The sequence below is a fragment of the Macaca fascicularis genome, chromosome 13, assembly GCF_037993035.2.
Source record: "Macaca fascicularis isolate 582-1 chromosome 13, T2T-MFA8v1.1".
Lineage (NCBI taxonomy): Eukaryota > Metazoa > Chordata > Mammalia > Primates > Cercopithecidae > Macaca > Macaca fascicularis.
In genome coordinates, this window is record NC_088387.1 from 75,181,527 (window position 1) to 75,208,935 (window position 27,409).

Sequence of the window (27,409 nt, forward strand, 5' to 3'; positions counted from 1 at the left end):
CTTTCTCTCTTTCCCCACCTGCCCCCAGCCAGGTGGAATTAACGGTGCTGAGCTTTACTACCTCTGAGGACTGCATGACCGACCGCATCTGGTTTCCCCCAAGCCCGCCCACACCATTGTAAAATGGTCCCTCTGTAACCCTGCTCACTCATCCACTCTGAGTGGTGCTGTCTCCTGCGGGCCCTGCCTGACACCTGGGTATGTTAGCCCTCCAGGCTGCTCTGAGGATTTCCATGAGGTGGGGCTGGGGGCCACTCCCAGTTCAGCTCTCCCTCGCTAGGAGATTCTGCCCTGGTCGCTTACTAAAGGCATGAGGATCAAGAGGGGCACGACCTTATGTGATAATAGAGCAAATGACTAAAACACAACGTCCCGCACCTCCAAGACTCTGGCGTGAGGAATCCTCTGTGCACAGACACCCGCTCGATGCCTGGATGTCCTACTGGGCAGCTCCTGTCTCCTCCAGCAGCCAGCCCCAACTCTCTCAAATTCCTGCTATTTCTTTTAATTTAATAGCCATCCCCCCACCGTCCCCTTCACATTCCTTCCCCTTTGTGTTTCCTTTTATCCCGTCAGGGCCATTCCCTGGGGGCTTCACATTTCACACCAAAGAGGCCTCCTGGTACTGGGCCAAACAGATGCTCTCTATGGCAGACTCCACACCATCTTGTAAACCAACGATTCTCCTCCTTCCACATTACGGCCTCTTTTTACCTCATATTCTACCATGACCCTCTTTCCATGTGTTGTGTAGTCTATGACATTTGGAAGAGGTAGCCTGCCTTTGTTTATCTGATCAGGCACCCTGTTGTTGGATATCTATGGCATTTATACTTTGTTAAACACATTTTTAGATCCAATTCCTCCTTTCTTCATTTCCCAGTTCTCAGGCATCGTGTATGGTTAAAATTAGGAGATGCTCAAAGTATGATTTCACAAATCACATGGTTTATTGCCCTACAAAGATGATATTTGTCCTAGGTTCACAATGCTTAAGGAGGGGGAGAGCAACATGAACAAATCTCACAGGGAATGCTCTGGGTAGACGGGGTGTATTAGTCACAGAGTGACTGAGTTCCAAAGTTACTAAAGTCTACTTGCTCAATTAGGATGCAAGCAGGCCTCGGTGGAGAGCGAAGGCTCATTAAAGTGTGGCGTGTCTCTTTTATAAGAGCAGCTCTTGGGAGAGAAGCCGTCCAACACAACGGAGATTCACAAAGACACATACGGTCTGTCAATGCTAGAGGGCGGCACCAGTGTTGGCAGGCGAGGCTTCCAAGTTCAAAGGCTAGCAGGGTGGGGCCCTGTTGAAGAGAGGCTGACAGAGTGTAGCTTGCCACAGCCCAAGCTCTCAAAGTGTCTGTCAAACCCTTAGGTTTTCACATAGTTTGAAGTTCAGTGGTTGAGGTTGGTAGCTCATGCATACAATCTGATAAGGTGTGATGTCACATTCTTGATGGGGGAAGGATTACACTCCAAGTTCTTGTCATAGAAAAACATGTCACTCACGTAGCAAGCTATGTTTGCATTTGGAATCATTTCCAAGCTCCATAATGTCAGGAATGCTGCAGTGGTCTGTGTATGTGGTTTCAGTCACCTTCCACATAGAAAGCTTTGACTTCCCCTGAGTTAATTTGAGCTGATGGTTATAGGTGGTTCTTGCTCAGGACCGTCGTTCAGAGGGACTCATGGAGACCAGAGATGCTCTCTTAAGACCTTGGAGCTCATCCGAAAGGGAACACCTCATGGGCCTGCTGAATGTGAAGTCCATGCTGAAGGAACCACGACAGGAGGAGCTGCGTCCCCAAACATTCTGATAGCTGCTCCTTGCTTTCCAGGCATTTCTGGGTAACATCCTACAACGTATGCAACAAGAAAATGAGCAATGAGAAGCCTTGTTGTGTTGAGCCTGACAAAGACCGAATTCCCCAAAGTCTGGCACAAACACCAATCACGTGGCATCCTCTCAAAAAAAAGTGTTGAGTGGTCAAGGAAGTTTGGAAAACACTTTACCCACCATTAACGCATTTAGTGAAGTCTCAGAATCATGCATAAACTTTTTTTTTTGAGACAGAGTCTCACTCTGTCACCCAGGCTGGAGTACAATGGTGTGATCTCGGCTCACTGCAACCTCCGCCTCCTGTTCAACCAATTCTCCCACCTCAGGCTCCTGAGTAGCTGGGATTACAGGCATGTGCCACCACACTCAGCTAATTTTTGTTTTTGTTTTTGTTTTTGAGACAGAGTCTTGTTCTGTTGCCCAGGCTGGAGTGCAGTGGTGCAGTCTCGGCTCACTGCAACATCTTCCTCTTGGGTTCAAGCGATTCTCCTGCCTCAGCCTTCTGAGTAGCTGGGATTACAGGTGTGCACTACTATGCCCAGCTAATTTTTGTATTTTTAGTAGAGACAGGGTTTCACTACGTTTTCCAGGCTGGTCTTGAACTCCTGACCTCATGTGATTCGCCTGCCTCAGCCTCCCAAAGTGCTGGGATGATAGGCGTGAGCCACTGAGCCCGGCCAATTTTTGTATTTTTAATAGAGATGGGGTTTTGCCATGTTGGCGAAGCTGGTCTCGAACTCCTGGCCTCAAGTGATCTGCCTGTTTTGGCCTCCCAAAGTTAAATATATTCATTTTAAAAATCCAATATTTCCCAAACTTATTAGACTTTTTAATGTATATAAAACACCAATTAACACCTCACAAAGCTCAAGATTCATGGAATAGACTTTAGCAAACATTGCCCTAAGACCCTAGAAGGCTCTTCTGAATAAAAAGAGAAAAACACGATTATCAAAGATGGTCCTTGCTTTATAATAATCCTTTGAAAATTGTTGATACAGATATGAGAGTTAACTAGAGTGTTGGATTAATGAGGCCACCCTCATCCTTCAGTTGGGCTAATCAGTGGTAGCCCTGCAGTATAGAGTAACACAGGAGAAAATACTAATTAGGTCAAGGAAGGCTTAAAGTCTTGAGCAACAGGTTTCATTTTTACTGCTACACAAATAAAGACGACATTGGGAATATTTGGGACCTACTGTGACTCTTTTGAGAGAAAGTCAACAAGAAAGACTCGTAGTCTTCTCCAGACTTTTCCTTACCACCGTTTTTGAAGGCTGGCTCCTGAACTGGGGACAGGACAGGGGCTATGTTCTTAGATTCCCATCTAATAGGTCACCTGGCACTGTCATGCTTAGGCAGTGCAGAGGCAGCCTGGAGTGCAGGCTCACCTTTCCAATTCTATTTATTTATTTGTTTATTTATTTATTTATTTATTTATTTATTTTTGAGACAGAGTCTGGCTCTGTTGCCCAGGCTGGAGTGCAGTGGCAAGATCTCAGTTCACTGCAACCTCCACCTCTTGGGTTCAACCGATTCTCCTGCCTCAGCCTCCCAAGTAGCAGCTGGGACTACAGGCACCCACCATCATACCCAACTAATTTTTTGTATTTTCAGTAGAGATGTAGTTTCACCATGTTGGCCAGGCTGATCTCGAACTCCTGACCTCAAGTGATATACGCGCCTCGGCCTCCCAAAGTGCTGGGATTACAGGGTGAACCACCGCGTCTGGCTCCAATTTTCTTTTATTCTTTTTTTTTTTGAGGGGGGTGGTGGGGGGACGGAGTCTCGCTCTGTCGCCCAGGCTGGAGTGCAGTGGCGCGATCTCGGCTCGCTGCAAGCTCTGCCTCCTGGGTTCACGCCATTCTCCTGCCTCAGCCTCCCGTGTAGCTGGGACTACCGGCACCCGCCACCATGCCCGGCTAATTTTTTGTATTTTTAGTAGAGACGGGTTTCACTGTGTTAGCCAGGGTGGTCTCAATCTCCTGACCTCGTGATCCGCCCGCCTCAGCCTCCCAAAGTGCTGGGATTACAGGCGTGAGCCACTGCGCCCGGCCTGGTTCCAATTTTCTTCAGAATGAAGGTGTGTGAAGCAGATTGTCCCAACTCTGTGCTATTTTAGTGCCTGCATTGCTTGAGATGGTTTTCCCAGGTGCGAAACAGGACACAGCAGGGTCACAAGCGCTGCAACCTACCTCCTTCCCTACCCTCCTACTCCCACCCTCATCCCTAGTTCCAGCCTTCCCCCGAGGTCAGGACCCTGTGGAGAGAGGCTGGTGAGGGTATTCAAGCTGTAGCTCCTGGAGGCAGAGGCTCAGGAACCACTAACTTCCCATCAACCCTGGAGCTGCAGCCGGGAGGTATTGACTGCTGCTAACAAGGGACTCACCTTAGAGAGACGGAGAGAAAAGGGAGGGGAGTAGGTGAGATACGAGGTCTGAAACAAAAAGGTCAAGAACTGGGGGTGTGTGGCTGGCCCGGGCACCCTGTTCATGCATTTCCAGGAGAGACCGACCTGAGGCGAGCACAGAACTTTCCCCAGATTCCCACTGCAGCAATCCCTCAGTCACGGGTGGAAAGACTGCCTGGCCGTGGGTGCTCAAGGATAGGCTTTTGAGTCACCTAGTAGGACTCCTCGCCCATGGGGCTGACCCTGTGCACACGGGCTTCCTTGTGAAGATGCTCGTTTAGCTGCAGGGAGTCGCACGGATGTGCAGGTGTCTCCGGTTCACAGCAGAGTGAGAGGCAGGGGACAGCAGCAGCCCCAAGGAGGAGGGTTGCAAAGAAATCAGAGGAGGAGAGAAGGTGCTCACAGCCAACAGGGTCTACACAGAGAGATAATGCGGCTTTTGGAGAGGGGCAGGGAGAGGGCACAATACTCTCAAGCCCGGTGGCATTATTCGAAGGACCTCATAAGAATAACAATAAAAACAATAATAAGAACCATGACAATGATAATGAGAACAATAACAAAATAATCATAATAGCTTCTGCCTCATTCATTTATTCAAGTAATATTTGTGGAGTCCCTACTGGGTGCCAGGCACATGCTGGGCACCCAGCATACAGGGAGGCAAGGTCCCTACCCTCCTGGCACTTACAGTCCAATGTGGAATCCAGTGAGCTTGCAAGGATTATACATAATCATGCACCATAATGGTGGTGACATTTATGAGACAGCCTCCCTGAAAGGACTGTGCTCTTCACCCGCGCTGCCTCGCTGAATCCCCACAACGAATCTCTGTGGCTAGTGCTTTTACAATTCTGTTTTGTAGTGGAAGAAGTGGAGGCTCAGGGACATGAAACCCCTTTCCTTCAGACATAAAGCCAGTATGTGACAGTGTGGACAGATATGGCCCGGAGTTACCAGCCCCCTTTCGGCAGCTCTTGGAGGGGAGGCTAAGTTCTCACGCAGAGGTGAGGAGAGCAGAACATGCCTGTGGAGGTCGGCAGGTCATGGGACAGGTAGTGCCAGGCATCAAGCGGCCACACACAGAAGCCAGGCCCAGGCTCCAGGAATCTGGGGGTGAGGCTAAGACCATGGGGATGAATTGTGTCCAGGATGCTTTCGGCCTCCTTCTCTCACCTCCCCTTGGTGCTCAGGACCTGTTCTCTGCACCTCCACCCAAACTCCAGTAGATCCCCCCTGAACTGTGGACTGACACGAGGGTTTTCCTGCCAGGGGGATTTGCATTCCACAGGAGATGCCTGAAGACCTTGTACACTGGTAAGCCAGAGAATGTTGGGTGTGACTGAAGTCTGGAAGTAGGAACCTGCTGGGCATTTGGGGTGGGGGGAGGGCAACCTGGTGGGGCAGGGTCCATGTGCATTGGGGAGAGAGAGAGGAAGATTGAAGGAAGATTGGGAATAACCTTAAGTGCCAGCATGAAGCCCTTGACTTTATCCTTTTGCCAGCGGAGCCATGGATGGCGTAGGCTGGACATCCTGACAGCAGATCACTGGTACAATCCAGCTGGAGGCCTTGGGCCTCTAGGCCGGGCATGGCGTGGGAGAGTTGGGTTGGTGTTGGAGGGCTCTGGGCTGCCTGTAGGTGAATCCAAGGGCCTTCTCCTTGGAGGGGCCCACTCGCTCCCAAAGCCTGGCCCACTTCCCAAGCTGCCCCCTTGTCAGCTCTGTGTAGCCGCCAGGCTTCCCTGCAGGGATTTGCTTTTCGCAAATAACAGAAAAGGGAGAAAAAAATCTCAAGCTCCCGGGACAGCGATAACTGGTTGTATCTGAAATTCAAGGGATTGACTAATAGCCCTCTAAGGATCAGGGTGACGTCAACACCTTGAATTACTCACCTGGTGTAAAATGGCCCCAGTCTCTCCAGCCCAGCAGCTGCTCATCATTGCTGCACAGTGGATTCATCTGAGGAACCAAAATACGTAGATAGATAGATAGATAGATAGATAGATAGATAGATAGATAGATGCCTGGGCCCCATCTCCAGAGATCTCGATTGATTGGTCTGGGGTGCAGCTGGGATTGGGGTTTTAGCCTGTGCACAGGGCTGAGGACCATGGCCTCGCAGACTTCTGCAGCGTGGTAGTCGGAGATGCCACCGAGGTTGGTCACAGTTCTTTCAAATCAAGGTACTTCCTGGAGGCCTCAGGGGCTGATTCTTGCTATATGAAGTGATTGTATTATTATGGTTCCTGAAATGCCCTGAGGTCCTGGGAGGAGAGTTCTGGATTCTCACCAGAACATTCTGAGACCTGACCTGAAAGGGCCCTGTCCTCAGCCTCCTGCCCTCTCCTCTCCATCATGACTATTCTTTCCTGCCCTGACGTGGGATCCTTACTCCGTTTTGCCTCCCAAACCATTTATTTTGGACAATCATTAAAGATAAATGTTTAAAAAGTCATCTAAGAAAACATGTGTATCCCACTGGAAATTTCAAGGCAGTGAGTCATCACCCTCCTGGTCCCCCTCAAATTCCCATCTCTTATGTAAGGCTGAGTCATTTTTCTGTGAGGTCCGTGCATTACAGAAAAAAATTGGAAGGCTCTCAAGATGAGTGAGTGTGTGTGTGTGCGCGGGGGGGGGGGGGCAGGATTGATTCATGTTATTTGCAGCTTTAGGGGACTGGTGGTATCCCTGAGTTAACATCAGAGATTCCTCATCCCCTGCACTCATTCTTTTTCTCTCTACTTCAATTTCCATCCAGCGATGTTTTTGCTCCAGAGTGCAAATGCAAGCCTTTGTCATCCTGCTGTCCCAGCTCAGGACCACTGTCTGTCATGGGGCCTGAGGACAGGCAGGCCCATTGAGAGGGTGCTCCACTCCCCAGCATGCACACCCTGAGCGGTGGATGAACTATGTCTTCGGGTCTAGCTTCCAGGTCTGGGTTCTGGTTATTTCTGATTTTCTCAGAAAAACACAGAGGCTATAGAGCAGGGTCCAGGAGAATAAAGAATTGCAGGTATTTCAAGGGAGCAAACGGAGGGAGCCCATTCTCTAGAGGAATGAGGTTGCTCTTTGGGAGTTTGACCATAAAATTGACACATAGAAATCAAAGCAGACAGAGGCCAAGCCATGCTAAAAAGAGACAGAATGGGACCCAGGCCAGTGGGACCCACATATCTAAAGGAAAAGATGCTGGTCAGAAGGGGTCAGGTCTGCAGCAGAGAAGTAGAAAAGAGCCAGTCCTAGGCACACGGCCACATCCACATCCCACACTGCCTGGGGACAGGGAGTCCAGTGTCCCCATTGGCAATGGCATGTCTCTGTTGGGGGGGTGCATGCCTCCCACTTTTGTAGCCTGAGATTTTCAATCATTTGCACTCAGTAAGGAAAGGTCCTGGTTCTGAGCCCAGAAGTCCAGGCCTGGTTCCTTAAGCACTGTGCCTACAGGAAAGGGAGGGACTGAATGTAGGGACGAGAGAGAGCAGCCAGCTGCTTGCCTCTTTTCTTGTGAATGAACAAATCCACTGTATTAGTCCGTTTTCATGCTGCTGATAAAGATGTACCTGAGAATGGGTATTCACAAAGGAAATTCACAAAGGAAAGAGGTTTAATGGACTTAACAGTTCCACATGGCTGGGGAAGCCTCACAATCATGGTGGAAGGCGAGGAGGAGCAAGTCACATCTTATGTGGATGGCAGCAGGCAAAGAGAGCTTGTGCGGGGAAACTCCCATTTTTAAAACCACCAGATCTCGTGAGATTCATTCACTATCATGAGAACAGTGCAGGAAAGAACTGCCCCCATAATTCAATCACCTCCCACCGGGTTCCTCCCACGACACATGGGAATTGTGGAAGTTACAATTAAAGATGAGATTTGGGTAAGGACACAGCCAAACCGTATCATCCTTCTGGTTTGATACCGTGTGAGCTGATGTTGCATGAATTTCTCCCTTCGTCACCATGAGATCACCTCTCATGGATGAAACATAATCAGGAGAGAACCTGGAGGGGGTGAGGCCATCAGGTGAATACCATTCCATGGGATCCACTGGCCTCCCCAGAGGTGTCCTTGGCTTCGCCAGAGGCCTCACCCCTTTCTTCTAACTTCCCGAGCTGTGCTGTCCAATATGGAGGTGGCCACTGGCCCCATGTGGTTGTCAAGCACTTGAAATGTGGTCAGTCTAAATTGGCATGTGGTACACAGGTCAAATACATATAGAATTCTGAAGACTTGGTGTGAAAAAAAAATGAAGAATATCTCATTAATAATTATCTATACTGATTGTACATTGAAATAATATTGTGAATATACTGGGTCAAATAAACAATATTATTAAAATTAATCTCACCTGTTTCTTTTTACCTTTGATCCTACCCAAAGGCCTGCCAGAATGAAAATAAAGAACAAAGACAACAAAAAAACAGCCGACAGTGACAGGATCTTGTGAGCCTGATCAGGTGGGTGAGTGGTCACTGCACTCAACATTGTACTGGGCGAATAGTGTCCCTCTAAAACTCATGTCCACCTGGAACCTCAGCATGCAACTTTATTTGGAAATAGGGTCTTTGCAGACGTAATTAGATAAGATTTTACTGGGTTTGGCTGATTATAAATCCAATATCTGTTCTCCAAGGCCACATAAAGACACAGAGACACACGCGGGAGGAAGAAGGCCATGTGGTAATGAAGGCAGAGGTGGGAATGATGCAGCTACAAGCCAGGGAAAGCCAGGGATTGCCAGCACCAACCCAAGCTGGGAGGAGGCATGGAGGGGTGCTTCCTGTAAACAAAAAAGTATCTGAGTCAGATATCAATCAATGTAGAGGTTTATTTTGCCAAGGTTAAGGGCACACGCCCAGGAGACAGGTCTGTGCCTTTCTCCAAGGATGATTCTGAGGACCTCAGAAAAGGAGGTCCTCAGAGAAAAGCAGGCTCGAGGGGAAAGAGGTCACATAACTGAATCCATATGTTGCAAGAGAAAAGTAGGTAGGGGAATGGCCAATTATGTATTCCTTTCGAGTTCACTGTAAGATAAGGTGAACATTCAGTAGCTACTGTGGAGGTATTTTACTTTTTGTCTGTCGCTATCTGCTCAGGAAAAAAAAAAAAAAAAAAAAAGAAGGCAGCCTCTTCCATGACTCAGCTTTCAGCTTAATATGTTTTTCTTTTGGCAGGGTGAATTAGAGTCCCAAGTTCGTTCGTTCGTTCCTTCCTTCCTTCCTTCCTTCCTTTCTTTCTTTCTTTCTTTCTTTCTTTCTTTCTTTCTTTCTTTCTTTCTTTCTTTCTTTCTTTCTTTCTTTCTCTTTCTTTCTTTCTTTCTTTCATTCTTGCTTGCTTCCTTTTTTTTTTTTTTTCTTTTTCAGGGTCTCACTCTGTCACCCAGGCTAGAGTGCAGTGGTGCAATCTCAGCTCACTGCAGTCTCAACCTTCTGGGCTCAAGTGATCCTCCCACCTCAGACTCCTAAGTAACCGGGATCACAGGTGCATACCACCACACCCAGCTAATTTTTGTATTTTTCATAGAGACAGGGTTTTGCTATGTTCCCCAGGCTGGTCTTGAACTCTTGAGCTCAAGCGATCCCCCTGCCTCGGCCTCCCAGAGTGTTGGGATTACATGCATGAGCCACCATGCCCGGCCTGGGCTCCCAAGTTTTTACTTTGCTTTCACATTCCCTGGAGTCTTCAGAGGGAGCATGGCTCTGTTGACACCATGATTTCTGACTTTTGGCCTCCAGAACTGTGGGACAATACATATCTGTTGTTTAAAGCCACCCAGTTTGTGATAATTACAGCAGCCCTAGGAAGCAATACATTTAGTATGGAAAAACAATGTGAAATCTCTCATTAGTAACTTTTTATATGAATTAAATGATTGATTTGATAATATTCATTTGGGTTAATATAAATATATTGGGTTAAATAAAATATAGTATTAAAACGAATCTCACTTTTTTTTTACTTCTTACGAAATTATGGTGATTAAAAAACACTAGGTTGCATGGGTGACTCATTTATGGCTTGCCGTATATTTCTATTAGACAACACTGTTCTAGAGTGTACCAAACAAGGGACTCTGAGGTCCCTGTGTGTGAGACCCTGTGCCTCTTCCTCTGGAGAAGAGATAGTGGAGAAGCTTTTAAAACAGAAGCCCCGGCAAGGCACAGTGGCTCACACCTGTAATCCTAGTACCCAGGCCAAGGTGGGTGGATCACTTGAAGTCAGGAGTTCAAGACCAGCCTGGCCAACATGGTGAAACCTCATCTCTACTATAAATACAAAAATTAGCTGGGCATGGTGGCAGGCGCCTGTAATCCAAGCTACTCGGGAGGCTGAGGCAGGAGAATCGCTTGAACCCAAAGGCAGAGGCTGCAGTGAGCTGAGATCACGCCACTGCACTCCAGCTTGGGTGACAGAGTGAGACTCTGTTTCAAAATAAATAAATAAATACATAAAAACGTAAACAAACAAACAAAACAGAAGCCACACAAAGGCAGGAAAGGTTTCTCCACAAAGTCCAGCAGCAGTGTCCCCAAACACGAGGAAATATCAACATTTCAGCCTGAGGTGAGACCTGCAGGAGAATGGAAGTCCCTGGATAGGCTGGGACGAGGAGTCAGGAAAAGTCTTCCATTATGAGTGGGATAAGCCATTATGAGCCGCATTATGTGCAGCTCCTGGCCAGGGTGGGCTCTGCCTTTGAGGACAATCACAGTGCCCCAAAAGGGAACCCTGTGCAGAGAAGGCTAGGGTAGGTGGAAGGCCAGACGGCCACAGGGAATGCTCCTGTCTCCTTTGAGGAGGGCTGGAGCTAGAGCCCCACACCTGCTACACTTTCAAAGTCAGCAACCCACAGCCAGGCCAAGGTTCTAGAATCCTGCCGGCATGCCTTTGCTGGCCGTAGGCTGTGTGGGAGTGGGGTCTTGGGGTTACCCAAAGAACTCATTGGCTGTGGAGTTGGGGGTGTGGGGATGGAAGGTGGAGAGAGGGAAGCCACCTGGCTTAGCCAGACCTGACTCATGCTTTCCTTGGCTAGAGCTGGGATGCCTTTCAAGGTTTCTGTCCCAAGATAGCATGACTGAGCTGGGCAGCGGCTGGATGCTGTATTTCACTGCTTGTCCAGGCTGAGAGGGGAACCAAAGATGGTCCCAGAATGTGCGTGGCATGAAGGTCTCCCTTGGCGCTCGAGATCCCGGCAGGAGCTATTAGATTGCCTTTGGAGGTGGGAGTTCAATGGGATAGGAGTTGGATGGGGATCTGACCCAGGACCCCCAAACAGCCCTCACTTTTATGAGGGCCCTGGGATGCAGAGAAGCAGGCCAGTCTGGTTCTTTTTCAGGGATCGGAGGAAGCCCGGAAGTGACCTTGAGACCACTCTCAGGAGGCCCTGTCAGAAGAGCCCCTCCCTCTCTGCATAGAGGTAGCACTGGTTTTACTGTTGTGGTTACTGTTCTATGGCTTCCCTGAAAACACCCAGACAGGTTTAAGAGCACAGCTCACCCCAATTCCCCCATGCAAGTCATCTGTACCTAACCGAGCCACTCTGTGTTTGCTTTGAGGGATACCTGGTTGCTTTTTCTGAAATCCCTTCTCCAGGAAACTGGTCCCAGCTCAAATGCCAGCTCATTCCAGGAAGACTAATACAGCAAGTTATTTTTTTCTATAGATATTTACTGAGTGCCGCAAAGCCACGTGCCAGACCTCATCTAGGGACCAGGGCGTAGCAGTGAACAGCGCTTCATGAAACTCCATCCCATTCTCCCTTTCTGGGTATAAATAAAGGAGTCCTCAGGGGGTGGGGTGGTACCTGCAAGGAGGCTGCTCAGGGAGCACGTGTTCTGACCAGTGAACAACTGGCTGGACCAAGGGGTCAGGCTCTGGTGGTGGCGTTGGACCCTGACTCAGCACTGTGTCAAAGCAACGGCGAGAGGTCCCTGCCTGCGTGTTCATTGGCGGCAGGGTCTGGATGCCTCAGCCTGCTCTCAGCAAGGAGCCCGCTTCCCTCCCTGGGCCCAGCTCCAGTTCTCAGACTTTCTCCGTCTGCTTCTTGTCTCTGTCTCCAGTGTTTAGAAAATGTCATCTTGAGCAGTCAGGGCTGTGAACAGCCGTGGAAACAAGGAGAGGCTTGCAGCAAGGGAACAGGGGTCCTACCAGGGCCTGGCTTAGAGCACAAAGCTGGTCAGAGCTGGAGGGGCCCTTGGAGACCAGCCTCTCCTGCCAGACACCTGCCTGTTCCCTCCCCGACCCCCACCTCACCTTGGGGAATTGGAGATTTGCAGTTTTGAAAGGTGGGGGAGAGAATGAAACTTTTTCTCCATCCCCAAACTTCCTCCCACCAGCACTAACTCAAGGGATATCCACTCTGGTTTACTTGATCAGAACAAGAAGACCGATTGGATCTGCTTAGAAAGACAAACCTCCCACGCTGTCCAGTCCACTCCTGCTGGGGACAGAAGACCTGCGGGCAGCCCTGGCTCTGAGACTTGCCCTTTCTCGGGGCAGCACAGGTTTCAAAGACGGGGTGCCCTGGGGTGAGGGACAGAGACCCCCAACCTGCTTTCCCTAACATTCCAGGAGAACCCAAATCACTGGCTCTTCCAGTCTCTTGACCACTTTCCAGTTCCATGAGGATTAAAAGGAAGAAGTGGACTTTAACTCCAGCGATGGGACTGTGGATAGACTGAGGGTGGGAGTGCCCTGAGACCCACGGAGTCCGCCAGCCGGTTAGTCATAGACAAACACCTCCCCCTTGACTTAGGTGTGTACCTAGTGGGGGCAGAGCCGAGAGATAGATGTTTTCTCCAAATCTTTCCAGCCTTATGACTCTTATAATTAGACCTGGAAAAACATCTTTTCCTTTCTTCATTTTTTTTTTTTTTTAAGACCAGATTGTCTCAAACACAAAGTGATCATTTGGGCCTTTGAAAAGCAAAAGAAAGAGAGAGATGACCTTTTGGAAACAATGCTTTATTTCCACATTCTGCTCCCCTACCCGCTGCCTTCATGCCCTTCTCCCCCTCTCCCCCACGGCCCCCGAAAATGCCCTGCTGCTGTGGCTCTGACTCAAGAGGAGATGGAAGATGACACCCCTGGGTTTCAAAGGCGTTTCCAACAAGGGCTCAGTTTCTTGCAAAGCCTCTGAGAAAACCTTGGCCAATCTCCTGGCTCCCTGCTGCTAGCCTCGAAACTGAGGCTGCTCTGCCTGTCAGGAAGCCTATAAATCCCCAAGTCCGCAGGAAGCTGCACTCTGGAGCTCTCCCCATTGCCATTGCTCAGATACCTGGCTGCAGGCCCTGGGCCGACTTCAACCAGTCTAGAAGCTGGTGTAAATAAGCACATTTATCTCAGACAGACCTCATTTTCTGACGAAGTGGATCCCCTCGGGGACACTAGCAATCAAAAAGTCAGTTGTTCCCTATGGGACCACAGCTCTTCCCCACTTGACAGCTGATATTTAATTGATGGCTGCTGTCCTCCATAAGAATATCACATGCTGTTCTTAGAGTTCCAGCAAAATGATAACTCCTTTGTCCCCAAGGCAGGGGAGCAGTGGCTCTCCTCATATCTATCTAACCTGGGGTAAATATATATTAGGGTAACTGCCTATGTATCATTGATCAAAAATTCCAATATGTTGCTGCCCTTCTTGAAACTAGAACCAAGCACAGTTTGCAGACAGGAGTTCCTGGGAGTTGAGCAATCTGGGAGAGTTGTATTACTCAGAAATGTTTCAAGTCTGGGAGAAAAAAACAGGAATCTTAGTCTTAGAGAGAAAGATCTGGAAAAACATCAGCCTGGAAGCCTCAAAGATGTGAGACGTCAGCATTAGAAGGACAGAAGTCAGCAGTCAGGGTGGAATTCAGAGCCTCACCAAGGCCATCATGCAGCAAGATGTGGGGCAGACAGAGCTAGGTAGCTCCTCGGACGCTGAGCAGAGTGGCAGGCAGAAGGGAGCAGGAACATCCTAGGAAGGCCCAGGCTGCTCTGGGGAGCTCTGACAGAGAGGGGCTGTCCGACAGCCTGGCTGCCCAGATGCCTATGTTTCAGCCTAGTCCCACTCCTCAGTGGCTATCTGACCTCAGGCGAGTCCCTTGGTCTCTGTGCTTACTTCCTTACCTGTGGCAGGAGATGGAGATGCTCAAGTAAATGACAGAAACACGAAGGTCATGAACAATACACAAGGCAGGAGCCAACCGAGAAGGGCCGGGACCACCAGCCAAGTCTCACCAGCTGAGTTCCATCTCAGGCCCTGGAGGCAGCAGCATTTACAACCACAAAGCAGCATAAATGTGGCCAGCCAGAGGCCTTCTGCCCCTGGGGTGGGTCTCAGGAGCTCTTGCTGTACTGATGTTGCCCTAAGAGATCCTGGCTGGGCCTCTCCCCCTCACCCCACTCCTTCCTGCTCGTGTGTTTGGGATTAACATTCATCCCTTGAACTTTTTCATTTTTCTACTGAGATGGAAACTTGGCCAGTGACCAGGCCTGGTTGTGCTCGCAGTACGGCTGGGCTCAAGCCAAACTCACAGTAATTGTAATCATATGCGAGGTGCCAGCTCACTGGGCGCCAGGGCTGGGGGAGGCGCAGGGTTGCCAGGCAGTGAGAAGGTGAGGGAAGGGCGCTGGGCTGGGCGCCAGGCCCTGAGCCAATGTGCAGACGGTATGGCCTTGGACTCCTGCCCTCACCTCTGTGAGCCTTGATTTCCTTGTTAATAAAATAAAGGGATTGGCTTATAGGAACTCTAAGGCCCCTGTCCATGCTGTGGGAATTCAGGATATTGTGGGATTTGGACCAGATCTCATGTACTGCCTTTAATCCCTACAACTCCGACCTGGCCTTTCCTATCCACATAGAGGGACTGTGACCAGAGTGTCACGTAGGAGGGTTCCAGGTTCCCACCCCTGCCCTCCCTCATCAACCTACCTGCTTTCTCACAGGACACAGAGCAAGGAGGGGCACTCCGAGTCAGCAGGAACTGCAAGTGTCACTGTCCCAGGAAGGCAAGCACGGGAGTAGCAGAAGGACTAGGATACCAAGGTGAGATGGGGATGCTTTGAGAAGAGTCTGGAAGGGAGAGGCCGAAGATTATCCAAGACAGCCTTCACCAGCTACCCTGGGGTTCAAGGGCAAACCTAATTCCCATTCCCCATGAGCCCAGGGCTGGGGCTGCCCTTCTGCTTGAGTCCACCCACTCTCCAGGGGACCACTGCTCTGCATTGCTGGGGCAGCCCAAAGAATTCTTCACTCCGTGGGTTTCTATGTCTTCTGTTCACACTGCAATCTCAAAAGCCTGAGAATAAAGAACAGGCAAAGGGCTGTGAATGGTTGTTACCTGGCTAATTACTGTTGCCCAAGAGCAAGGGTAACCTTGTAAAGCACCGTCTGAGGAGAGGTTATGAGAAGTTTCTCCAACTTTCCAGAACCCTTGGAGTTTCTCTCTCCTCTCTCCCTTTCTACTTCAAATAAGTCTGCTCGCCTCTTCCTTTGTCCATCTCCATCATGTCCTCCCCTGCTGCTTTTCTCTTTCCTCTTATGCCTGCTTCTCCCTATCTATTAAGAGAAGCAGAGTAGAATGATCTAGCAGAAAGAGAATGGCTTGGGAGTCAGGCAACCTTGACCTCTTTAGCCTCAGGCTTCTAATCTATGAAACTGGGAAAATGACAGTCTAACATCAGCACTGCCGAGAAGATTGAACAGGATGTTTCCCCCACATCATTTTACGTAGCTTCTTTATCTGTGCCAGTGTGTCAGTCAGAGTTTGGTTATAATACTGGAAGCTGCTCTAGATATTCCAAATACACAGGGTTTTCATACAAGGGATTTAGAGGCATTCATAATGGACGGAAGGGCTGAATTAGGGAAGATCAGGGAAGCCACTGTCAGACCTCACAGAATCAGGAAGTGCCAGATTGCAGAGAAGGCATGGAGATCATCTCAATTGCCTGTAGCACCAAAGCAGAAAGCAGACAGCGTGCAGGAGCTTGTCTGAAAGCTGCCGTCTACCACACATCTGCCCAGGCCAATTCAGAGAAGGACTTTCTCTCGCCTTCAACTTCTGACGCTTGTGCAAGTGCATCTTACTGCCAGAATCTAACTTAGAACCATGCTGGAAAGGAATGCTGGGGAATAGAGATCCCTGGATTTCCCTACCCCGGGAGACAGAGGACAGGCAGAGGGGAAGTAGAGGCCTGCCGAGCCTGGCAGCATCCCCCGTCATCAGGGCATAGTCTCCCGGTCCACTCAACCCAATGGCCCTTCCCACTTCCTCGGCTGCATTTGGCAGGAACAAAGGGTTCATATGCCATTGTGTTCTGGGAAGACGGGTAAGGGCATAGGAACAGAGAAGAAATAGAAGAGTTATTTTACAACTTGTGGAGACGTGAAAAAAGGCAGTTAAAAATAGTTGTCTTTCCAGAGGGCACACCATGAAGTCCTAGACATATGGGATGTCAGGAGCAAGCAGCTGGCTGCAGGAGTACCCCGGGCAGGTCCTCTTCTGTGCCCGCTCTCTCTATATCTGCAAAATGAAGGAGCTAAACTCTAAGGTCCCTTTCGGGGCTAAGCTCCCGTGACTCTGACCAGTGAGACAGAAAGATGATGTGCTTGGCATCCAGATGTGATGTTTCAGGTCCCCTCTCCCTCTCCCCTGGGTTCTTCTCTCAGCCTATACAAATACTCAGGTTTTCGCATCCTTTCAAGACAAACAACCAAACACAGCAACGCCTCCTGATGAGAGAGGGGATCTTATAATCCTCTCCTCAACTGCTGCTCCATCCTGCTCCTTCTTTTTACTTCCAAACCTCTTGAAAGAGTTGTGCATGCGCACATTCAAGAGGAGACTGGTGTTCGAGCCCTCTTGGCTTGCAGGTCTCAGGCCTTGGAAGGGAAGAGCTGAAGAATTCATCCACTGGCAGGTGAATAAAGTCAGTGCTGATGTCACCTGTATGGCTACTCAGCCTTCTGGAAGAAATTGCCTGACCGTGGGGTCCTGAGGCCCAAGAGGCTGGATTTTGAGCAACGTATTCGTTTTCTAGGGCTCGTGTCACAAATTACCACAAACTTGTTGGCTTCAAGCAACAAAAGTTAACAACAAAGAAAACAAACAACCTAATTCAAAAATGGACAAAGGAACTTGAATAGACATTTCTTCAAGGAAGATACACAAATGGCCAATAAGCGCATGAAAATAGGCTCAGTATCATCAGTCATCAGATAAATGAAAATCAGAAGCACAATGAGATACCACCTTCCACCTCCTAAGATGGCCATAAAAACAACAACAATGCAAAACAAAAAATTGAGAAATAACAGGTGTCGGCAAGAATGTGCAGAAACTGGATCCCTTGCACATTGCTGGTGGGAATGTAAAATGGTGCTGCTGCTTGGAAAACGGTTGGGCGGTTCTTCAAAATGTTAAACATACAATTATAAGATCTGGCAATTCCATTCCTAGGTATATAAGCAAAAGAACTGAGAGTTGGGACTCAAACAGATATCTGTAAACCAATGTTTATAGCAGCATTATTCACAGCAGCCAAAAGGTAGAAACAATCCAAGTGCTCATCACCAGATGAATGGATAACCCAAATGTGGTATATATATACAGTGGAATACTATTGACCAATTTAAAGGGATGGAATTTTGATATATGCCATGACATGGATGGATCTCAAAAACATTATGCTTAGTGAAATGAACCAGACACAGAAGAACAAGTATTGTATGATTCCACTTACATGAGGTAGCTAGAGTAGTCAAATTCATAGAGACACAGAACAGAATAAAGTTTGCCAGGAGACAGGGAGAAGACAGAAGGGAGAGTGTTGTTTAATGGCTAAAATTTATGTTGGTCATGATAAAAAAAAAAAAAATAATGGTGGCCGGGAGCAGTGGCTCACATCTGTAATCCCAGCAATTTGGGAGGCTAAGGCAGGTAAATCACTTGAGGCCAGGAGTTCGAGACCATCTTGGCCAACATAGCAAAATCCTGTCTCTACTAAAAATACAAAAATTAGCCTGGCATGGCGGCACATGCCTGTAATCCCAGCTACTCAGGAAGCTGAGACATGACAATCTTGAACCCGGGAGGTAGAGGTTGCAGTGAGCCGAGATGGTGCCACTGCACTCCAGCCTGAGCGACAGAGCAAGACTCTGTCTCAAAATAATAATAATAATGTAATAAAAATAAAAAGAATAAAGAAAAAGATAATGGTGATAACATAGCCTTGTTCATGTAATTAATGTTACCGAATTTTGCACTTACAAATGGTAAATATGATATAATGTTGTGTATTTTTCACTACAAAAAATGTTAAAGCAAAACAAAACAAACATAAATGTATCCTGTCACAGTTCTGGAAGCCAGAAGTCTGAAATGGCAGGATTGGCCAGGCAGTGCTCCTCTGAAGGCTTCCTCGCCTCTTCCGGTCTCCCGTGGTTCCAGGCATTCTTCAGCTTGCGGCTGCATCATTCCAAACTCTGCCTCCGATGACATGGCCTTCTTCTGTGTCTGTCTTCTCTGTGTGTCTCTCATAAGGACACTTGCTATTAGAATTAGGGTCCACCCTAATAATCCAGGATGATGCCATTTCAAGATTCTTAATTATATCTGCAAAGACCTTTTCCCCCAAAAAGGCCACATTCACAGGTTTTGAGGATTAGTATGTGGACATATCTTTTGGGAGGATCATTATTCAACCTACTGCAGTTCCCCCTCCACACACACACCTCTCCGGGTGACTGGATGGGATGTGAGCCTCTAAGCTCAGGGCAGCTCATCCATAGCATGGCCAGCCTCCTGTGATGTGGTGTAGACTGAGTGCAGGAGCTGGGTTGATCAAGCTCATTCTTTCTGAAACGGGAGGTGGGAAACATGGAGAGCCTGAGCCAGTTTGCAGCAGGGCCAGAAGGTGAAATGTGCTTTCCATGTGTGTCCAGTGCAAGCAGAAATTGCGAGGGAGCCGGTGCTGGACGTAAATAGAGGAAACCAATGAGCAGAGAGGAGAGTGAGGAGACACACAGTGAGGAAAGAGATGCCACAAGGGAGATCTTGAAGCCCACCGGAGAGACAGGCTGCTCCCAGGGATGGCTGTGGTTGCTGGCAGCCCTTCAGGTACATGGGAGGGCCACGTGTACCTTCAAAAGTTCCCTGAGACTTTTGATTCCACTTTTGAGTGATTGACTTTTGAGACACTCGCAAAGTCTTTTCGTTGGGGCCACTAGATCCTGATCAGAACAAGGGCAGACAGACATGCCTTGTTCTATATAAAGGTGCCTCAGCCTGAGGTTACCGTGGAAGACCCTTTATGAAGGTGGCCTCAATAATTCCTCCTGTATAATGTGCCCCTTTCAATGTGACTTTGCTGCTCTTCCCATCTAGCAGTGAAGTTATTTGTCCTGCCCTTGAATACGAACTTGGCAAGGCGACTTATTTTGGCCGAGGGAATATTAGCAAATGTGATGCAAATAGAGGTTTGAAAGTACTTATTCATGGGGTTTGTCCTCTCCTTGGCTGTGGTTAGAATGTAGAGACCATGATGTGAATGAGCCTGAGCTAGCCTGTTGGAGAGACCACATGGAGAACTGAGGCCTTAAGCTGGTCAACTGCCAGAAATGTGAAGACATCTTTGACCAGGCAGCCCTAGTCAAACCACCGGATAACTACAGCTGCATGAATGACCCCAGGCAAGACCAGCAGGAGACCCACCAGCTGAGCCCAGCCAAATTGCCGACCTACAAAACTGCAAGCCAGTAAAATTGTTGCTTCAATCCACTGCATTTTGGGATGGTTTGCTGTAGGGTGGTAGAGTGGTAGATGTGCTCTGTAGTTCTCACCTAGCCAAGCCCCCAGCACCCCTAAGTGCAAAGCCAGGCTGTAGAGGCAGCTAGCAGGGGTGTGTGGCAGAAGCTATAGTCTGCCGTGAGTCGTCTGTCGTTTGTCTTTTTAGTAATAGCACAAGTCCACCCAGCTAGAGACTATATTTTCTAGACTTCCTTCAGCTAAGTGTGACCACATTTTTACCAATGGAATAGAATGAAAGTGATATATGCAACTTCTGTGCTGCTTATTTATTTATTTATTTATTTAGACAGAGTCTCGCTCTGGCCTGTGTTGCTTCTTTAAAAGGAACTTGCTTGCCCTAGACTTCCTCTTCCTGCAGGCTGGAATGCAGAGCTGGTGCCAGCAAGGGTGGAGCTCTGTGACAACCTCTATGATAGGGCTACTCAAAGTCTGGTTCACGGAACTGGCGACTTGATACAGTCAATGAGAAGGTGAGTACAGAAATCAAGATGAAGTGTTTACAAACTTTCATAACAAATTGACAAACTAATATTAGGCCTATTGACTATAACAGTAGAAAAAAAAAATGGGATTTTAAAACCGTGTTTGGGCTGGGCGTGGTGGCTCACACCTGTAATCCCAGCACTTTAGGAGGCCAAGGCAGGTGGGTTGCTTGAGCTCGGGAGTTTGAGACTAACCTGGGCAACATGCTGAAACCCCGTTTCTACAAAAAAAAAAAAAAACAAAAAACGAAAACATTAACCGGGCATGGTGGTGTATGCCTGTAGTCCCAGCTACTCGAGAGGCTGAGGTGGGAGGATCACTTGAGCCCAGGAAGTTGAGGCTGCAATGAGCTGTGATGGTGCCACTACACTCCCTGGGTGACAGAGTGAGGCCCCGTCTCAAAAAATAAATAAGTAAATAAATAAACTGTGTTGGGTTTTTTTTTTTTAAGTTTTAAGTGTATTCCACAGAAGTACTATTACTTTATAGCAAATTGGGCAAAAAAAAATCTGGCTTTTCCTCTAGATAGACTGAAAAGCACTGCTCTAGGGGACGGTGAAGTAACAAGTCACCCTGGAACTTAGAAGTGACTTGAGCCTTGTCAGGATACCGTCTTTTGGTCTGTCATTTTCAGTACACCACCTTTCTGTATACCACCTTTTTCCACAAGGCAGGATGTCTAGCAGCATGAAGGTCTACAGTCTGTCCTTTCAGCCTTACACCCGAAAAGGAAAGCAGCCTTCTCTCCTTAGCTCTATTTAGAACAATTTCTGGGAAGTCTGTGGCTAGTCTGGCTCAGGTCAGATTGCCAACCTCACAACCCATCACTGGGACAGGAAGGAAGGATCATGAAAGATCAGGTCTCCCCAGGAGTTCAAGACCAGCCTGGGCAACATGGTGAGCACCTGCCTCCATTAAAAAAAAAAAAAAAAAAAAAAAAAGATGGAGGCTCCCATTGGACCACACAGCTGAGGGTAGGAGCAGCTCCACAAGGGGGTGGTGACTGCTCCCAGGAGAAGGAAAGTGCAGGGCAGATGAGAGATAAGTGTCCACCACAGGGAGTTCCCTGCTTTCTCCCAACTTCTTTATCTTGTTCCCCAGCCTCCTAAAAAACCTTTCCACCAGGAACAGCCTTCCAGCTCCTAAACCAGGGGATGGGGAAAAGAGAGGGCAGCAGAGGCAACAGCACATGCAAAGGGCCAGAGGGGAGACGGGTCACACTACTTTTGTGAATGGAAAGCAGCTCAGGATGGCTGGTGTGTTCCAAATCCGGGAGCAGGAAGATGTGGGGCTAAAGACCAATTCTGAAGGGGGGTGGCAGGGAGTCCCCAACTGGCTATAACTTAAACAGAGGACCCTGCCTGCTATGTAGAGGACTGATGGGGGGCCAGGCTGGAAGCGAGAGACCAGTTAGGAGGCTGTTGGAGTCATCCAAGTGACAGATGATGGTGGCTGAAGCGTAAGTGATGTGGAGGAACAAGACAAGTGCATTCAAGAAACATCTGGAAGGAATAATCGGCAGGATTTGGAGATGAGCTTGCAGTGGGGGATATGGGAGAGGGAAGAGTCCTGAGTGACTCTTGGGGATGCCCATGCTGCTCACAAGGAGAGGGGAAACAGGCAGACAGGTACGGATGGGGAAAAATGAGGCCGGCTTCCATCGTGGACAAGCTGGGTTGGAGGTGCCAATGGAACGTTCAGATTATCTTTGTTTTTTGCATACACCATTCCAGGAGCCTCTTGCCTGGTTGTGCTTCATTTATTTTTTTCTTTTTAAGTTAAATTAATCTGACCTTCAGTGGTTTTCTACTTTCTATACACTGCCATCTAAGATCTTTATCCTGGCACCTGCTCTAAGATCTGATCCCCACCTCCTTCTTCTACCACATAGACTACTGCTTCTCTTGCCAGGCCTGTGTTCTGGCTGCATGGAACCACTGACTTTTCCCCGTTTATAGTTCACTCCTCCACACCTTTGGTCATATAGTTTTCCCATCTTGGAGTGCCCTCCTCTCACGGATGCACACACAAAATTCCATTCTTCCTTGAAAGTCCAGTTCATAAGCTACTTCCTCCATGAGGCAGTCCCTGACTCTTTATATGGGAAAAACCCATGTATTTTAAATTATCACAGTATTTTATCTAAACCTTTGCCATCTCTCTCATGTCCTATCTGCATTATATATGTAAGCTTAGATGGTGATTGATGGGCTTGGTACTGGGGACATGGGTTATTTTGCTTGTTTAAGTGGCAGCTCTTCTGCTTCTGGTAATAGCACCTCAGTTTTCCTTTGGGGAGTTACCCTTTCTCCTGTGCTGAGCTCCTGTGCTTTAGACAGGGCTGACCCCACCGGCTTCCGGCGCAGCAAATCAGCACATTTCACTCCCTGGCTGCAGTGAGCAGTTCAAGGCTGGGCTCAGGACTCTTCAATCCAAGGTGAGCCCCGGCAGGACTTTAGAGGAAAAGGGCAGACGGAGGCTGTCAGTGGGGCTGTGCTAGGCAGGGATCCTTCCTTCCTCTTCCTAGCTTCTGTTGGCTGCTGGCAATCCTTGGCCTTCCTTGGCCTGTCCCCACATCACTCGGGTCTCTGCCTCTGTCATCACATGGCCTTCTCTCCTATCTCTTTGTGTCCCTTTGTCTCTATGTCTTCAAGTCTCCCTCTCCATATAAGGACACTAGTCATTGGATACTGGGCCACCCTAATCCAATATGACTTCATCTGAACTTGATTTCATCTCTGTAAAGACTCTGTTTCCAAATAAGGTCCCATTCACAGGTACTGGGAATTAGGACTTGAACATCTCCTTTTCGGAAAGACAATTCAACCCACAACAGACCCTGTCTACCCTGGGGCTTTCATCGGTCCCATGGGACACCTCCAGGCCTCCTCTCTCTCAGAAGACTCAACTTTCGGCTAAGCTCAGCACAGCCACCTCCCCTTCAGCTCATCCCTGAGCAGCTGGTCAGCCACGCCATCCCCAGCCCTTCATATTTCTCAGGTGGAGGCCAGGTGCAGTGGTTCACACCTGTAATCCCAGCACCTTGGGAGGCTAAAGCGGGTGGATCACTTGAGGTCAGGAGTTCGAGACCAGCCTGACCAATATAGTGAAACCCCGTCTCCACTAAAAATACAAAAATTAGCCAGGCCGTGGTGGCGCACACCTGTAGTCCCAGCTACTCAGGAGGCTAAGACAGGAGAATTGCTTGAACCTGGGAGGCAGAGGTTGCAGTGAGTCGAGATCACGCCACTGCACTCCAGTTTGGGCGACAGAGTGAGACTCCGTTTCAAAAAAAAAAAAAAAAAATTTCTCAGGTGGAGGCCAGTCCACTGGGGCCCCAGAGTACAGGCATCCTGGCTCCTCTTTCAGAGACATTCTGATGAAGCCACCCTCATAGACTTACTGTGAGAGGCAGGTGCTTTCCACTGTCTTTCCTGCAAGAAGAGGAACATGGCATTCAGTAGGCAATTCCTTTCCCCCTTAATCTCCAACAACCTGACCCTCAGCCATAAGTAGGGCTGCAAGAGTTGTAAAAACCTAGGTTTTAAATATTTCCTTATAAAATTTGCATTTTGCTCCAATGGCTCTGGGAGCTGATACCCAGCATCTTAACATCTCCGTGGAAACTTCCGTTTTAACGTGATATTACACCCTCTCATAAGGCCTGAGGAACTGGAGACCAAGCAGCCTTCACAGATGGCCTCCCCAGCTGGTCAGACCAGACCTTCCCCGGGAGAGAAAGGCCTCCGGAGCTCGCCGTAAGCCCAGCTCTGCCTGCTTTGCGGACTCCCCTATAGCAGTAGAATGCTGTGTGGTGGGGAAGGAACCTCAGTGGACCCAGTGGATTGCTACTTCCTCATTTTGTGACCTTACACAAACCACTTATTTGGTTGAGCTTTGTTTTCCTCAGCATAAAATGGACATTAAAAAAAAATACAGTCCCAATCTCCCAGAGCCATTTTCAGCATTAAATGTGTACTTGTGACTCAAGTGGATGCAGCGAATATATTCAGCTCCCCGATAACAAGTCTTAGTTGAAGCCTTCTGGCCAGCCCAGGGTGGGGGAAGGTATGGGGGTCTAGTCCTTAGAGAGCTCACATTGAGTTGGGTGGATGACATGCGCAAGACTGAAAACAAAAATAACAACCAACATTGTGTAACAGCCACCGGGGAGATTCACAGGCTGGCCACGGAGCCCTAGGTACATTGGTGGCCCAATCTGACCTCTGTAGGGATTTGGAGGACGGGAATAATCCTGGTTTGGAATGGAGGTGGGCCTTAGGCAGGGCCCTGAGGAGAGTAAGATAAGCCGGGCAGAGGAGAGAGAAGGGCACCATCTCTCCCTGTGGCCTCCCTGTGAAGAAGGCCTGGACAAGTGTGAGTGGCGAATGGAATTACGCATTTGCTCCAGTTTAGGTTCATAAGTCAGCCGGCAAAATGATCCAGGGGCTGGTAGCACTTGGCCTTGGCTGCTCATTAGAATCAGCCGGGGAGTTTTAAGAACCACTGATGCCCAGGTCCTGCCCCATAGACTCCCGTGTAATTGGCAAGGGGTTTGGAAGAGCACCCCAGTGGATTCTAATGTGCAGCCAGGGTTGAGAACCGTTGTTACCCCTCACACCTCAGCAGTATGGCTTCTGTTTTTTAAAAAAAACAGTGCTAAGAGAGAAGGCAACTTTAATTTTAAATGTTAAATTGCCAGGGTGGGTTGGTGATGTCAGATTTCCCTGCCACCTTTGCCTGCCTCTAGCCGCCGCCCCCACATTTTCCCAGCTGCTCCAAAAAAGCCAAGCTCCTGCTCAAAACACTTTTTTCCCTTCTCTGAAAAGTCCTGTTCCCAGGAAATTCCTTCCTGATCCCCTCATGTCTCCTGTGGGAACACCTCATTCTTAATGCTTCATTCTGCTTCTCAGGAGTGCCCTGATCCTCCAACATCATGCAGTTTTGCTCAAATGTCATCACGTTGCAGAGAATTTTCTAGAAGGATCAGAGGGAGCCTTCTAAAGAGGCCACTGCAGCAGCAGAGGCCAAGTGGAAAGTATGCAGGACGGGAAGCCAGGATCCCCAGCCCAAGTGCTGACGCCGCCACTCATGGGCTCTCCACTCTGTGCCTTAACTTCCACATCTGTGAAATGGAGTGGCCCAGTGACCTCTGAGGTTCCTCCTCACCCTTGCTCTCTGAGACTTCAGAAACTGCTCCCAGCTGAACACAGCTGGGCCTGAGGCATGGTTCACCTCCCAGACTCTGCTTCCTGGGGCCTCAGCCAAGCCCCAGGCTTCCTGCCTGGTGAGCCACAGGCACAAGGGGCCTTCACAGAGTCTCTGCAGGGCTGTCCTGGGGAGCTGGGGGTGGGGAGGCAAAAAGCCTGTCAGAGCTAACACAGAGGCTTCGTCTGTGTCCAGAGCTGCGGAAGGAGTACACTGAGCAGCGCATAGGGACTCTACCTTGCCTCTCGATTTTTCCATGGCTTTTTCAGAACCTTTCATTTGCTCAAGTAACCCCTCAGCAGTAGAGACCACTAAGGGCCATTAGCTCAATTTGACATATGAGGAGGCTGAGGTGCCGTGAGGAAAGCGATGCTGGAGGAGGCAGCATGTCAGCGCAGGTAAGAGCATCTGCTGCTCTACCACTTAGCCTTTCCCAGCCTCAGTTTCCTCATCTAAAGTTGCCGATACTCTGGACTGCTCTGGCAGGCCTGCCCATGCTCCTTGGAGAGGACAAGGAGGCCCAGGAACACCTTTGATCTTGGGGTGGGACCCAGGAGCCAAGTCAGTGCACAGGCAGGGCCCCGAGAGATCCATGATGGGTCAGGTACTTTTCTAGAACATTCCATACATCGTCTTGTATTATCTTCACAGCAGTCCTGTCAGTCAGGCATCCTTTGCACCATTCTTCAGAGGGACAACTGGAGTCTGAGTGTTCACACACAGCCAGGGTCCAAACTCGGTTTCCAAGTCATGTTCTTTCCACTACTCTGGGCCATTCTCCTTGGAGGTGGGTCCAGCGCTAGAGAGTTGAGGCAAGCTCTGATTCTGTGTTGTCTCCTTGTAGACAGATGGACAGCAGGTCTCAAACTCTTGCCCTCAAGTGACCCTCCCACCTTAACCTCTCAAAATTCTGGGATTTCAGGCTCAGGGCCCAGTCCAATGCAGGCAAGGAAACCAGAGAAGAGAAACTACTGAGTTTGAGAAACTTCTGCTTTGAGATCCTCTTCTTTCTTCAACCAGAAGGAATTTTTACCCAGAAATTTTACATGGATCAAAGTTATTAATACATACTTTTTAAAAACCAAGGCAAACTAAAAGAGAGACTTGAACAGTTACCAAATCTCTGGAGGGAGAATGTCTTTTATTAAACTTAGAAATGATTGAAGAAATCACAAAGAAAAATTAGCAGGTTTGACTACAGAGAAATGTAAATTTTCTGTATTAGAAAAAGACTGAAAAGGGGCAAGTGGGAAAAATATTTGCAGCATTTAAGGTAGATACATTTAAAAATTATCTGCTTTTATTGATATTCTATTTCTTTCCTAAAATGTTTTGAGGAGGATATATTACATAAAGAGTCCATACAAACTGATAGTTACAAACAAAAAGCCTTATATGTATACAAATAAGCAAGGAGCATAATGAAGCAATTTACATAAAACAAGTTATAACTAGTAAATGGATTTACAGAAAAATGTGCAGCCTTCCTAATCACCAAAGAAATGCAAAGTTAAGTGGAAAGTTTAACTTGACACCCAGAACTCGTGAAGATGTGATAAAATAGCTAGCCCCATACATTGCTGACCTGAGAAAATTGTTACAATTCTCAAGGAAAATAATATGGTGAAAGATATCAAGAACTATGAAAGTCTTTTTTATATTCAACAGT

The 27,409-nt window shown here is 48.4% G+C and overlaps 1 protein-coding gene across 14 annotated transcripts in view; it reads right to left on the bottom strand.

Moving 5' to 3' along the window:
- Positions 1 to 928: 928 nt before the first annotated feature.
- Positions 929 to 27,409, bottom strand: part of SOCS5 (suppressor of cytokine signaling 5) — a 163,896-nt gene continuing 137,415 nt past the window's right edge. For 4 of the 14 annotated variants that reach the window (XR_012422412.1, XR_012422410.1, XR_012422411.1 and 1 more), the window contains 3 exons: positions 15,171 to 15,311; positions 6,145 to 6,211; positions 929 to 1,856 (listed from right to left, as the gene is read on the bottom strand). Coding sequence is in view for 4 of the 14 variants with exons in the window: in XM_074011850.1 (XP_073867951.1) it covers positions 1,725 to 1,856; positions 4,493 to 4,665; positions 6,145 to 6,211 (372 nt within the window). In the remaining 10 variants the exon portion in view is untranslated. Of the gene's footprint in view, positions 1,857 to 4,492; positions 4,666 to 6,144; positions 6,212 to 14,365; positions 14,630 to 15,170; positions 15,312 to 23,935; positions 23,967 to 27,409 lie in introns of those variants that run through there. The other 10 variants (XR_012422414.1, XR_012422413.1, XM_074011849.1 and 7 more) reach the window with 7 other exon arrangements.